Source organism: Mchenga conophoros, linkage group LG14 (genome assembly GCF_057382185.1).
Source record: "Mchenga conophoros isolate Kocher_MC1m ecotype Shallow Benthic linkage group LG14, M_conophoros_male_GT1.1, whole genome shotgun sequence".
Classification (NCBI taxonomy): domain Eukaryota; kingdom Metazoa; phylum Chordata; class Actinopteri; order Cichliformes; family Cichlidae; genus Mchenga; species Mchenga conophoros.
The window spans coordinates 21,264,260-21,276,577 of NC_140539.1; the positions used below are offsets into that span (position 1 = coordinate 21,264,260).

The window sequence follows — 12,318 nt, forward strand, 5'->3', positions numbered from 1 at the left end:
ATAAGCCATCACTCAAACATTTTCCAAGACCTGTGAGTACAGCGCACCATACAGTAAAAAAAATAAATGTCATGGCATAAGATATAATGTCATGTGTGCCCAATTAAATCTGATTGAAAACACTTGTGTGTATGTTTTTAGAGCCAAGGACTTTACTTTGGGTACATGGGATAAAGCTGACCCCAACTGGCTAAAACGCATGAGAGAAATACCATAAAAAAAATTGGTTCCCTATCTGGTTATGTTTAATTCTAAACACTGGATGGAGCAGTCTGCACTTTTTGAGCCCCTAAATACCCAAACTAATCTTTTTGGCTTCACTTGACACATGAATAAAGCCACATCCCTGCGAGCAGACAGGAACAAACAATGTGAGAAGAACGTGGGGAAAGAGCAAAAGAAAAAATGCTCGCCACCTGCCTATTGATCATAAGAGACTAGATTAGTATTAAAAAAGCTCCAGAAAACAGATTCTGCTTTGCCTTAGCTCTGACTCTTAAGAAAGCATATTTAGAAAATTCAACACTGGAAAGTACAGTCAGACAAAGGTTTAGATTGCTTGAATTTAGTGGCTTTAAATCATTGGGAAAAAAGGTAATTTAATAGATTATAAAATCCCTGCTTAACTTTATATGTTAGATTTCTTAAGATACAAAACATGCTATAATTTAAACAGAAAGAAGAAGAAGAAAAAAAAACCCTCAAGATGGTGTAATTTTATTCACATCTAGATGCATTATGTTGAACTTAAGTATCTCCAGACAACTGCCAAAGTGATAAATGCCTATTACTTGGCGTTAACATATGGGAATGGATGTTTTAAAACATGTTAGGAACATTAATGTCAGAGCTGTATTTCACAGAGTTGAATTAAAAGAAGCTGTGAGTTAACCAAATTCTTTTATCAGAGACAAACAGGTCGGAGTAATGACTGTTTTCGAAACCAGAAGAAATTTGGATGCTGCCAATGGGCTAGTCGACCAAGGAATTTATTTTCATCAACGCTTGTATGCCAAAAAATAATCTCGGGGTGAGAACGAGTAAGCATGGGAAATGAGCTGAGTGAGGGGGGAGAGAAGGCGAGATTCGGAGTGGAGGGCGGGAGGTCTGGTGTCGGTTCAGCAAGCCGCGGGGTGCAGGTAATGATACTGACAAAGGGTGGGAAATGTGCAGCGAGAGACAGAGGGGAAGATGGAGAGTAAAGTTTCATGACTGAGTCAAAACAAATGTGGGCATCGGCCTTGCAAAGGGTTTGGCAACTAGACTTAGCATGCAATATGAGTCCAAAGGCTAAGCTGAGCGTCCTTGTGATAATTCATCTCCTTCAACGCTTTCAGCTTGATTCCCCTCGATTGCTCAACCATCCCCAGCCACACCTCGAAGTAATCAATTCTTATATAAATCTCTCTGATCCTGGGCTTTCCTTTTCCCAATGTGTCTTCGGCTGACACGAGGAATTATTTGTCTTGAGCTTATCAGTAAGCAATGCACACCAGAAATGTTAAAGAACTGGCATAAAAATGGAAGCGTTAAAGGTCTGGTTTGATGTGTTCCTTTACACTAAGAGCACTGGACTGTCTCACTGGCCAATCTGAGGCATGTTTGTAGGTGTGAGATTACAGCAAGAGGAGGCTTTCGCATGTTAGTGGGGACCAAAGACTTGAAAAGAGTGAAGACAGGTAGGACCCTGGAGGTTTTTAGCTTATTCATCCATCATCTGGCCCACCTGTGCTCGCACATGCACAGCCCAACCTGGCAGCGGTTTTAAAGGTTGTCCAGCATCTGCCAGGTTGAGCTCAACTGTCTGATTGAGATCATGAGACACAATCCAGACACACAGAATACTTCTGAGTGTGTGTGTGTGTGTGTGTGTGTGTGTGTGTGTGTGTGTGTGTGAGCGAGAGGGTATGAGTGCAGGCCTTGGGCAGAGGCAAAGTTTAGAGAAGAAAGAACAGAAGAAACGCTTCGTTTTCTGTAATTCTGACATCACTGGAGCGTAGGAAAATACAATGCTTTACAGTTTTAAAAAAGCTACCCTGGAGGTTGTGTATGTTTGAGCTCAAAGAGAGAGGACACGCTAACAAAATCTGGACTTTTGGCAGTTTGGCATTCATCCACTGATTGTGTCTTTGGGAGATGGAGGGTTGAGTTTTGTACAAAAGCCCTCTGTTTAGCTATATTTACACCATCTTGTGAGTCCAAACAAGCAGGCTTTTGTTGGACTACTACTATTACAGCACGTCAGCTCACACAAATAGACCCGACTTAGCTCACGCATTAGCGGGAGTCCACACCATTGCTGTTTGCTGTCATGGTCTGCACACTTGGAAAGCCTGCACCGTTACCCTGATATCAAATCATCATTTTTCTTTGGTGCCGCTCCAAATATTTGGCTGATTACTGTCAAGCTGAAGGACTTCTGTACATTAATACAGCTCTGAATTTTCTCAGTGACTCTCGAGTCGTAATAAAAAGCTCGAGAGACTACTTGAAACCCCAATTGCATTTGGACCTTAGACAAAAGAACCCAAAGAAGGCCTGTGCTCTAAACGGCACAGAAACCCAATACAACACAGGAGGGAGGACTGGGGGCCAAGTAAACTGGAAGGTAAGTGATGCGGCGCAGCAGTGCATCAAAGTTTCCTCCATTTAGATACCTTGAAAAAAAGAAATGTGACAGAAACACTGTTTGCCAGCCAGTTTCCATTGAGAAAAGACCCCTGGCTCTGAGTTGTGAAGTGGCAAGTGCACAAACAGGTTGTTGAGGTGAAATCTGCTGTGCTGCGGTTATGAATAATTGAGCATTGCCTAGCAATGGTGGGTGATTAATTTGCTGTCGCTTGTTTAAAAATGATTTCACTGTGGGTACATGAGTTTAAAGCTTCTCCGGCAAAGAAGAGGGAATCTTGTTTTTCAATGGAATGAAAACGTGACGAAGGACAGGCAGCCATGCCTCCTGCAGATAGCTATTTAAACCGAAGACTTACGCTGGATTAAAACTGGCCAGACAGTGTGGCTAGTACTTTCAGTCACCAGTCATGTTCTCAAACACAAGTCCAGAACAAGTGATGGATGTGAGCCAGTGTGAACAGAAATATCTGGTTTCAATCTCTGCACTGAAACGTCTTGCTCATTCTCCGTTGGGGTTAGGTAAGGTAATTCTCTGTTTCGGGACCAGAGGAATACAAGAGACATTAATCAAAACAATATTTTCGGCGCACAGTCTTTTTCTGTTACCGTTCCTCTGTCGGTTTAACCATCCTTGTCTCTTTCCTCTCACTCTTTCCTCTCCAGTTGGTGTCTAAGGGCTTGTGCAGACCAGATATGAGGTGTTAATAGCAGCAAATGGAGAAAGCCAAACATGAGAAGCGAGAGAAATATTTGCTCGCTCCTTTCCATCCCCTCCATTTTCCTCCCCCTTTCTCCCCTCTCATTCTCTCTCGCTCTCTGCTTTGTGAACCAGCTGGGTCTGGTGAAGGGTTTAATTTAAGAGAGCAAAGAATTCCATGGCAGAGATCCACTGTAACTGACGGCAGACGCGAGGAGAGCAGACTTCGGAGCTGGAGCACTGGAATGTCCAGGAAATTTTTGGGACTTGTTTCTCATTGTATTCTTGGTTTCAGGTCATATTTAATCAGGGAAGCTTCATAAGAACAAGTGGTTAATTCACAAGGGGAGGTTATTGTACTGTAACTCATACACATCTTTAATACTGTTATCTGACTTGGAAGCCAGTGCTGGTATGCAAAAAATGGCTAATCAAACAAACATGTGAAGAGTAGAGTAGCTGCAAGAAGCACAAAGACGTGCATAATACAAATGCTGTAATTTTCTGTAATGTGATGGAAAATCTTTATGAAGATAAACTTCCTCTTCAAGAGCCCAGGGGACTCAGTGCTTTACTGTGACTGACAGGCAGATTCTGCTGTTCAGCTGTGGTCCCATATAAATTTTCACTTTGAAAGTTAAGCCCATCATTTTGTCCTTCACTGTCATGACAGCAGATTTTTATCAGTATCAAATTATCACACAGTTTTGCTTCCAAGTTGGTGGATAAGTTGCATTCTTACAAGGTGACGCAGGACAAGCTGAATGGAAGCAAGAGTCACGTGACGTGCGATGGTGATTCCAGATCGCGTGAGACATGTGGACACACTGAAGCTCCCCCTTTGCTTCCTCTTCTTCCCCCCTCCCTCAATTTTGACCTCCCCTGCTCTTGGTCACCTCAAGATTTGGTTGTGCTGTCAGTCACGGACATGCGGTGCTGTGAGAGGCAGGACGAGTCACATGTTGGACTAATTAAGTATTCACACAGTCACACCGCTACACACAAAGTCTTTCCCTCGCTGGCTGATGTGAGCTTGCCGACTTTGGCGGGAAGCCTTATATTGTTTTTGCTTTTCCTTTTCCATGGAGTCATTGACACGATCAATGAGAGGTCCCAAAGCCTGATCCTGCCTCTCTGCCAAATGACCCCAAGTGCAAAACTGTCAAAAATCCTACAGACAAACAGGGAAAAGGTCTTGTTATTGTCTTGTTCTCTGACATCTGTGCTTGCTGTTACCGTGTGCAAGCACACTCTCACACCATCCAGGTTGAGATCAGTGTTACGTGTCAGTAAGTTGGTACGAGTGGCAATTATTCACTTTTATAAGGGAGCTTTGCATCATACTAAAAAATTAAAAGGGGATATTTGGCGGTGGGCACCTACAGTGCAAGAAAAACTTTGGGTATCTTTGGAGAGCCTCACAAACCCACACACTTGGGCGCTGAGCAACTCTTGCGAACGGCTTCAAATTAAGGGCAACTGTAAAAGTCACCATTACACTTTCTTTGGATTTAAAGCAGCATCGCTGTGCCAAACCAGGCTGCCATGCCCACTGACGTCTGCGGCAGTCTGAACCCACCAGCACGAGTCTTTTCAAGCCTCTCACCTCTGCAAACACGCATTATTTCAAGCACATCTGTCCAAAAGACCATTATTCCCATGTCTTAATTTACACCATGTTAATTTTCGACTCCACGCATTACACAATATCCACTGAGCCTCTGATGTAATTGTTTATACTAGAGTCATATAGAGCAGAACACGCTATGCTATAGGCTTTCAAGTTGACCTGACATGTCTCCTGCTTCCTTGTTTGTGTGTGAGTGGAGAGGCTCTGCTCTTCTCCTTTTTATCCACTTCTAAAGGAATGTCACAGTTGCTCTGCCAACACTAAGCCCCTGAATATGTCTGAAGAGTATCTCTAACTCAGAGCTCATACCATTGCTCATTTTGTAGCTTGGCATACACACACACACACTCCCAGAATGTACTGTAAAGACATGCAGACAAGGCAGAAACAAACCACAGGCATTAGATCGAGCAGCAAAGCACGGAGTACATGTGCTCGGAGAGGATGAAGTTTTAGGGGGAAAAAAAAAAAGCTCATTTGTGATCAGTGGGTTCCATGTGCAGGGAGGTTCAATTGTGCAAATTATGCATGGTGTAAGAAAATCAGTCAACAAATGCAGCCTGTGGCCATGGTATGTAAAGTTGGCCAAGTGCGTTTCCTCTCCCAGATGGTCCACATATGCATCTAACTGCCATTCCACTGAATGCTTTTCTGACAACAGAGGGCCGAGAGGGGAGGCTAGTGCTCAACAGGTCGGCTCGGCTCATAACATGCAAATTAAAACATTGACGATGGATTCCTCGAGTCAGCCTTAAAAGCATTTTCCAAGTTCCTCTGTCGTTATGAAAAAGGCTGCTATCACCGCTCAGCCACGAGAGGCATTTCATTATGACAAACTGTATGGGATACTCTACAAAGGAAAGCAAGCAAAGGAAGATAAACTGTCACTGACGGTGGGAAAGCTGTTTACTAAATAGCACGTTACAAATATGCAGAGGCATTGCTGCATGAACTAATGCGTTAGGATACCTACGAAGCCTCAAGGGCCAAAGCTGAAGTCATTCAGAACCCATTTATCATCCCAGGTTACTCAAGCCCGGCACTGGGCCTGATTGAGAAATCCAAGAGTGACATTTCACAGGGGTGAGATAATTTCTGCGACTCCCATTATTTGAAATTAGGAGCACTTTAATGAATGAGCAAACCTGCACTGGGAGGACAAGACATCAGCACCAGAACACTTTTGCAGTGACTTTTTTTAAAATGACACATGTGGAGTCACAACATTTTTAAGGCCCTGCATCAGACCTGAGCATAGACGTGAGCTGTGTATGTATCAATCACCCACCACTCTTTTGATGATGCCGTGTGATGCATGATCCTTTATACCCACCAAGACTGGAATGCATACAGTAAACTTTCCAAACAAATAATCTCCTCTTAATGGCCCTTTAAATTCTTCAAACCCAACTCACAGCAACAGCGCTGTAAATGCTTACTCTTAAACAAATCTACTAAACAGGCCCTCGGCTCTCACAGACTTCACCCTGTCTTCATAAGCTCTTACTAAAACAACAGAAAGAAATTTCTCTATCACTACATAAATAACGCTTTGGCTGTGCAGCCAGATGGACAAGTACAGTTGCATGTTGCCGACCTGCTGGCAAAGGGAGCGTCAGAAGAGGTTGTGAGAAGTATCGTCATGGGACAGTTGCTCAACCAACAAAGCGGAGACGGACAAGATGCATCGGTAGTAACGTTCCCAGGAAAATAACCGTGCAAACAAAATACAAAACTGGCCAGTGAGGGCCTGAGGAGATATTCCTAAAGCAGAGAGAAAGTACTTTATAATTGCATGTGGGGAAATACCACAGTTAGAAACAGTGATGTGTGGAACGCCTGACTGATTAGGCACCAATGAAAACTAATAAAGAGCTTCTTATCAAGCTTTAATCCAATATAAATGTAATTCTTGAGATGAATTCGCGAGGACATCAACAACTGGTGACGTAATCCAAGAAAAATTGTTTGGGAGACAACAGGCATTTGCAATGCGAACAAATAAGCCGTGTTGGCTGTGTGCATATTGGGTGGGCTGAGTCCAGTGTGGGGGTGATATCAGAAAGTTTCCGTTGCAGACAGTTTATTTTCCAAGATCTTGAACGCTTGACGCAGAGAGCCGGTGGAGGGCAGATTAAATGGACTAAGAGGAAAGATAGTTGAGTAAGAATAGAGAAAAGTCCATAATTCACATTTTTCCTGCATAAACAAGTGTGTCTATTATGTGCTGAAAGGGATGCCGAATGCCTCCAAACCGATGTCAGAATACACATCGCTATTTGTGTGTGTTTGTGTCGGCGCGCACACATGCGGTCGCTCTCGTAATTGCGCACATATGAAGATGATAAACATATTTACATACAATCACAGTCATGCATATTCACATGCAGATGCTTCCAGTCTCTGACAGCTCAGAGGACAGGTCTGAGCTGCGGTAATGAAAGCCACATGTGCTCCAGGAGACTAAACCTCCTCAGAGCTCATCTTCTTTTGGCTAAACACTTTAATCCTCACCTCAATCTATCAGTCTCCTTTCTCTCACAGAGCTCTCTCGGTATGTGTGCAATGCGAATGAATGCGCATATAATTCTCTGCGCGGCAGTGAGAGGTGGTGTACGCGTATGACATATATACGGCATGTCCGCATGAGTTATCGGTCCTTTCCGTTCTCCTTGCTTTAGCCTGTCTCTCGTCTGTCCTCCCCGTGTCCACTGCACGCTTCAATTTCTCTGCCTTTCCTGCTTTTGAAGAAGACAAGTTCACTTGGTGCGTCTTCAAACAATGGCCGCGATATGAACCAGAAGATGAGCAGGAAAAGAAAAGCAGGTGTACTTCTGCTTTTTAAATCCTAGAAAGATTAACTGAAAAAAGAAATTCTGAGTTTTTAGGTGAAAAAAAAAAGAAGTGCGTGTGTTGAAATAACTGTTTTCTTATGAATTACAGGGGCTTTTTTTCCCCCAGTGATGGTATTAAAGTGAATATCTTCATTTATTTCAGATTTTCACAAACAGTCTAAAGTGGTGCGAACACTCAAGCCCACCACCTGCATGTATTTTCTGCAATCAGCAGCCACAACTCTCTGCTGGCCTGCTGCCACGCAGGTCCATATGACTGCCAAAACAACTCAGAGACATGTTTCTGTGTGGACCAAAATGTTACATGTATCTCAAATTTTCCGAGGAGGATTTTTGACTACATTTTCCAATACTTTTCATCATCATGTTTCAGTGGAAGAGCCACAGAAAAGGCGAGACTCTTTACACTCAGCTGCCAGTTTTTTCCAGTACGCTTATCTATTCATAAACGGCTCCGCAACAAATCCCGCTGCGCCTTCGCAAAGACTTTTTGGAGACTTCATGTTGTAATGCTGAGTTGTACTACACTGCAGTTGCATCACAAAGTTAAGCCGAGCAGTGGGCTTACATTACCAGGCTCACAATATCAATTTCCGTCTTTCTTTGTGGTTGGATGGCAGTTGGCAGAGCTTACTCAGAAACTCAGTGTACTCAGCTGTCCTGAATAGCACAGAGACTGTTCAGCGACAGCTTTCCTAAAAGCTAGTGTTGGACTTTCTTACAGAGAAGTGACACCTGATGCCTACTTGTCTTCTCCTGAGATGTTAATTTCTTCAGATTTGCGAATTGCTGCCAGCCAGCCATTAGTTTTTTCCTTTAGTCGTTGCTATTTGCTCACACATACCTATTTTATAACATTATGAGCCTAGAAACTAATAAAAGCCCGACTGCCACTGATGCTTTCGACAGACAAGCTATACACGAGCAGTATTTCATCCATCTGCTGTATGAGATCTATAGTCTGTTAAATTGCTTACAGATCCCAATGGCTCATATACGTTTTCATTGCTCAAAGGCCGAGGCTCGCTTTTGTCAGCTTCTGACAGCGTTAGAAAATGAAGACAGACAACATGTTGTCTATGATCTTCAGTGTTTATTAATCTTGGAGAGTCCACTGGTAGGCTGAGTGTAAACACATTGCAGCTCTCCCACACAGACACATCTTTTCTCAAGCTAAAACAGACCATTGTAATCGTACAAAGAAATTACACCAACAGCAAAAACAGTAACCTCTATGTTTCTCGTTAACTGCGTTCACGTTGCCTGAAAGTGACAAGAGGCTGGTCGGCGAGAGCCAAGTTTCAGCAATAACGCTATGAGTATTGATTCCACCTTCGCTTGAGGCAGCACAAGAAAAGGGCTCCAACAGCTGTTCATAAGGAGAAAGTTCCTCCTTCCACCTTTCATTGTATTGTCAGAGCTGGATGCTGACAGACTTCACAATTAGTGTAACATTTACAAGGTCTTGCATGAGTTACGCTGCAATTCACTGCAGTCACGCTACTCACATAGCCAGCTGCTGTTCTCCATTACTGCAAAGGCAAGGTGCATATCTGAGGAATGCAATGTCACTGCTTGACTTCATCAGAAGAATGAATGGCAGCTCTTGTTATGTGAGCATGCATCTGAGATTAGCTGACCAGTGTTTGCATTTGTGTGTCCTTAGAAAGACAATCCTGCTCTTAATATTGAAGATTAATGAAAAACTAAAAACATGTCAGTGAATTTTCACGTGATAGTTGCATGTTCTCTCTGCAGCACAAGCCTGCAGACACTGACCAATGGGATGGATTCTACCTGCCGCTGTGTGAGTCTTACTTACAGGTGAACTGTAGATATACATTTGTGTATTAATGGAGGCTTCATGCTTGTAAGGCTTCAGGCAATATTCCTCTGATGGAAAGGAAAGCAGCTCTGATGGAAACCAACATTCAAAGCTTTGTGAACAGCCATGAAGCGGAACATATTACTGCTCCCCTGAGGCTTTAAGTCTTCTTTTCCATTTAAAAAAAGCGTCTTAGCTAAACCCCAGTAATGCACTGTGAGTATTTTCCATACAACAAAGATTAGTATGGATTCAGAGCGGAGCACTGATCTAAAACAAACACGAAAGGAGCTTTTTAAAACATTTCTCACTTCCCTTTTTCTCACCAATTTAATTCCTGCCGTGTACACGGTGAGGAAGAGAGGGGTCTTAAATGCACACAAAAGCGCAATATTTCTCCAGTAATGCTCTGCTGCGCCCGGCCAAAGTCAACTTCCACCAAATGCTGGATATTAGGTCATTTTCACAAAAGTGCTTTCCAGCTTCTCTGGTTGGAGGGTGAGGGTGTGGCACTCCAGAGGGACCCCGCTCCATGTGTTATCAGGACTATAGAACCATTGCTTGGTCCCTTATCTTTCTAAACACAGAGAGGTAGGCTGCGATTGTATCAGCGGTGCTTGGGGGAAATTAAATGATGGCTAAATTTACTAGAGCACCAATGCGGTGCAGACTAAAATACAGCAAAGGAAAATATTTATTGTACAGTATCGGAGAGAAGGGCTGTGGTAAATTTCAACACGGAGGTTTCCAGATATTGTGAGGGTCCAGCTTTACAATAACATTAATCAGTGCTCTGGCACCACTGCTTGGCAGGCGTTGATAGCTGTTTGCACTCTGCCAATCATCACTCCTTAATCCTTTTCATGCAGCAGAGGTAGAGAAATCTGTATGTATGATCCCACCCAGTCAGGATTCCCCAGAGAGATGCCAACCCCACCACCACAAAAAACCCGAGGGCTGATAAGGACAACCTGCTGACACCCGATCAATAGACTGTCTCTTTAAGGACTGGGTGGGTAAAGGTAATGCAGACCATAGAGTGACTAGAGTTCCTTCCTTTCAAGACCGTCCAACATGGTGTAAAATCTCCTTGTTATTGCAATACTGCATCATGTGGAAACAGAGCAAAAATAGTGGGTTCAAAATATTTTGTGAAAGTGTAGATTAGTGTTAGCTCCATGTAAAAATCAGAGTCTGTTTTAATATCAGTAAAACGATAGAATAAAAACCACAATAACACTAAAAAAATGTTCCAGCTTACCTGGTTTAGGGGCTTTTCCACCTTGTCCTGTTGAAGTCAAAGCAAACATAATATGCGAGGACTGTGTGATTATCTGATTGTGACATAATTTGTTAAACTGTTTTAACACAAACGGACAGCTATGACTTAAGATGCCGAAATGCTTTGCCTGATTATGTGTAATGACAGCGGCTCCTAAAGGCAGGTGCATTGCTGGTCGACAGCTAAATCAATTAAGCGCAGTTGCTTCATACCTGCTGGCAATCCTGCAATGACCTGGCCACCTGCCCCTGGCACGAATAGGCCTCGGCCTCCACCTCCTCCTGCATAACCTCCTGACAGAAACAGCAGATGATGACAAAAGTGATGACAACATTAATGATAGGCTGATCACGGTCGCACTGCTGTGTTTGTTTCTGTAACAATCTCGTGTCATGTCGTCATTTTGTCTTCATCGTTACCATTTGGAGATGGCTGTTAATTATCACGGTAATCATTGTTAAAGACCATATAAGAGAAAACTCATAATGCCTTCCAGCAAACAGGCTTATTAAAAGCGGTCAGCCCTCAAACACATTGTTTTACTGCCTCAGCAATATCCCTTGGATTTAATTAATCTTAGCTTGTGGTGGCGTGATAAGGAAGTCTCACCAGTTGTTTCCCCTTGATCCGGCCGAACCAAATCCGAGCGTTGACAGGGAAATTTGTCTCAAGGACTGCAGTCTGTTTCTTATGGAACTAATGTTACACTGTTGCATGCTTAATGTTGTAAACTTAACGTGCGCATAGCCCTCAAATAGCATTAGCATAAAATATAGCAAAAAAATGAAAAAGGTGCACAAGGTCAAACTTGTTCAGCAAATGGGAGCTGAAGCCCTGCCAGGGCACTACACAGGGTGTGTAAAGCTGCTGCTAAAATTGTGTGTGTGAGTATCTGCTGCTGATGTGTGAAATGATAATCATCAGACTGAATACCTGTGCCTGCAATGACACTACTTTCTCGATTTATAGAAACTTACATGGAAAATATCGCTGATTTAGGCTGAGCCGAATGAAAGACTCTCTTCAAAGAGCGGCCTAGATGATGCTGAAGCTTATTAAAAATGTATAAATATTAATCAGTAGCTGGAAGACAATGAGTTAAACCAAGTTGAATTCATCATAAAATCGCCTTGATCCATGCACAGCTCCATGAGGCTAAAAAACAATTCTTCCAATATACATATTTGAAGAAGACTTTTATGATATAATTTTGTTTAATTTGTCCACATCACAGACAGAGACATGAATGATCCGGTTCATGATAAACCAGATGCAATTCTTGAGAAGTTATTTTTATTTTTTTGGGGGGAAAAGTCATAAATCAAAAAATCTCTTCTACTCACCTGCAGCTTTAGCTGGTTTATAGCCCGCAGGGAACCCTCCAGCAGCCCCTAGTAA

General features: G+C 42.9%; 1 protein-coding gene across 5 annotated transcripts in view; it reads right to left on the reverse strand.

The window, feature by feature from the left end:
* Nucleotides 1-12,318, reverse strand: part of elna (elastin a) — a 53,853-nt gene that overhangs the window by 26,386 nt on the left and 15,149 nt on the right. For all 5 annotated transcript variants that reach the window (XM_085243346.1, XM_085243348.1, XM_085243347.1 and 2 more), the window contains exons 3-5: nucleotides 12,264-12,311; nucleotides 11,133-11,213; nucleotides 10,900-10,926 (exon numbers count right to left, since the gene is read on the reverse strand). In XM_085243346.1, the coding sequence (XP_085099472.1) occupies nucleotides 10,900-10,926; nucleotides 11,133-11,213; nucleotides 12,264-12,311 (156 nt within the window). The remainder of the gene's footprint in view (nucleotides 1-10,899; nucleotides 10,927-11,132; nucleotides 11,214-12,263; nucleotides 12,312-12,318) is intronic.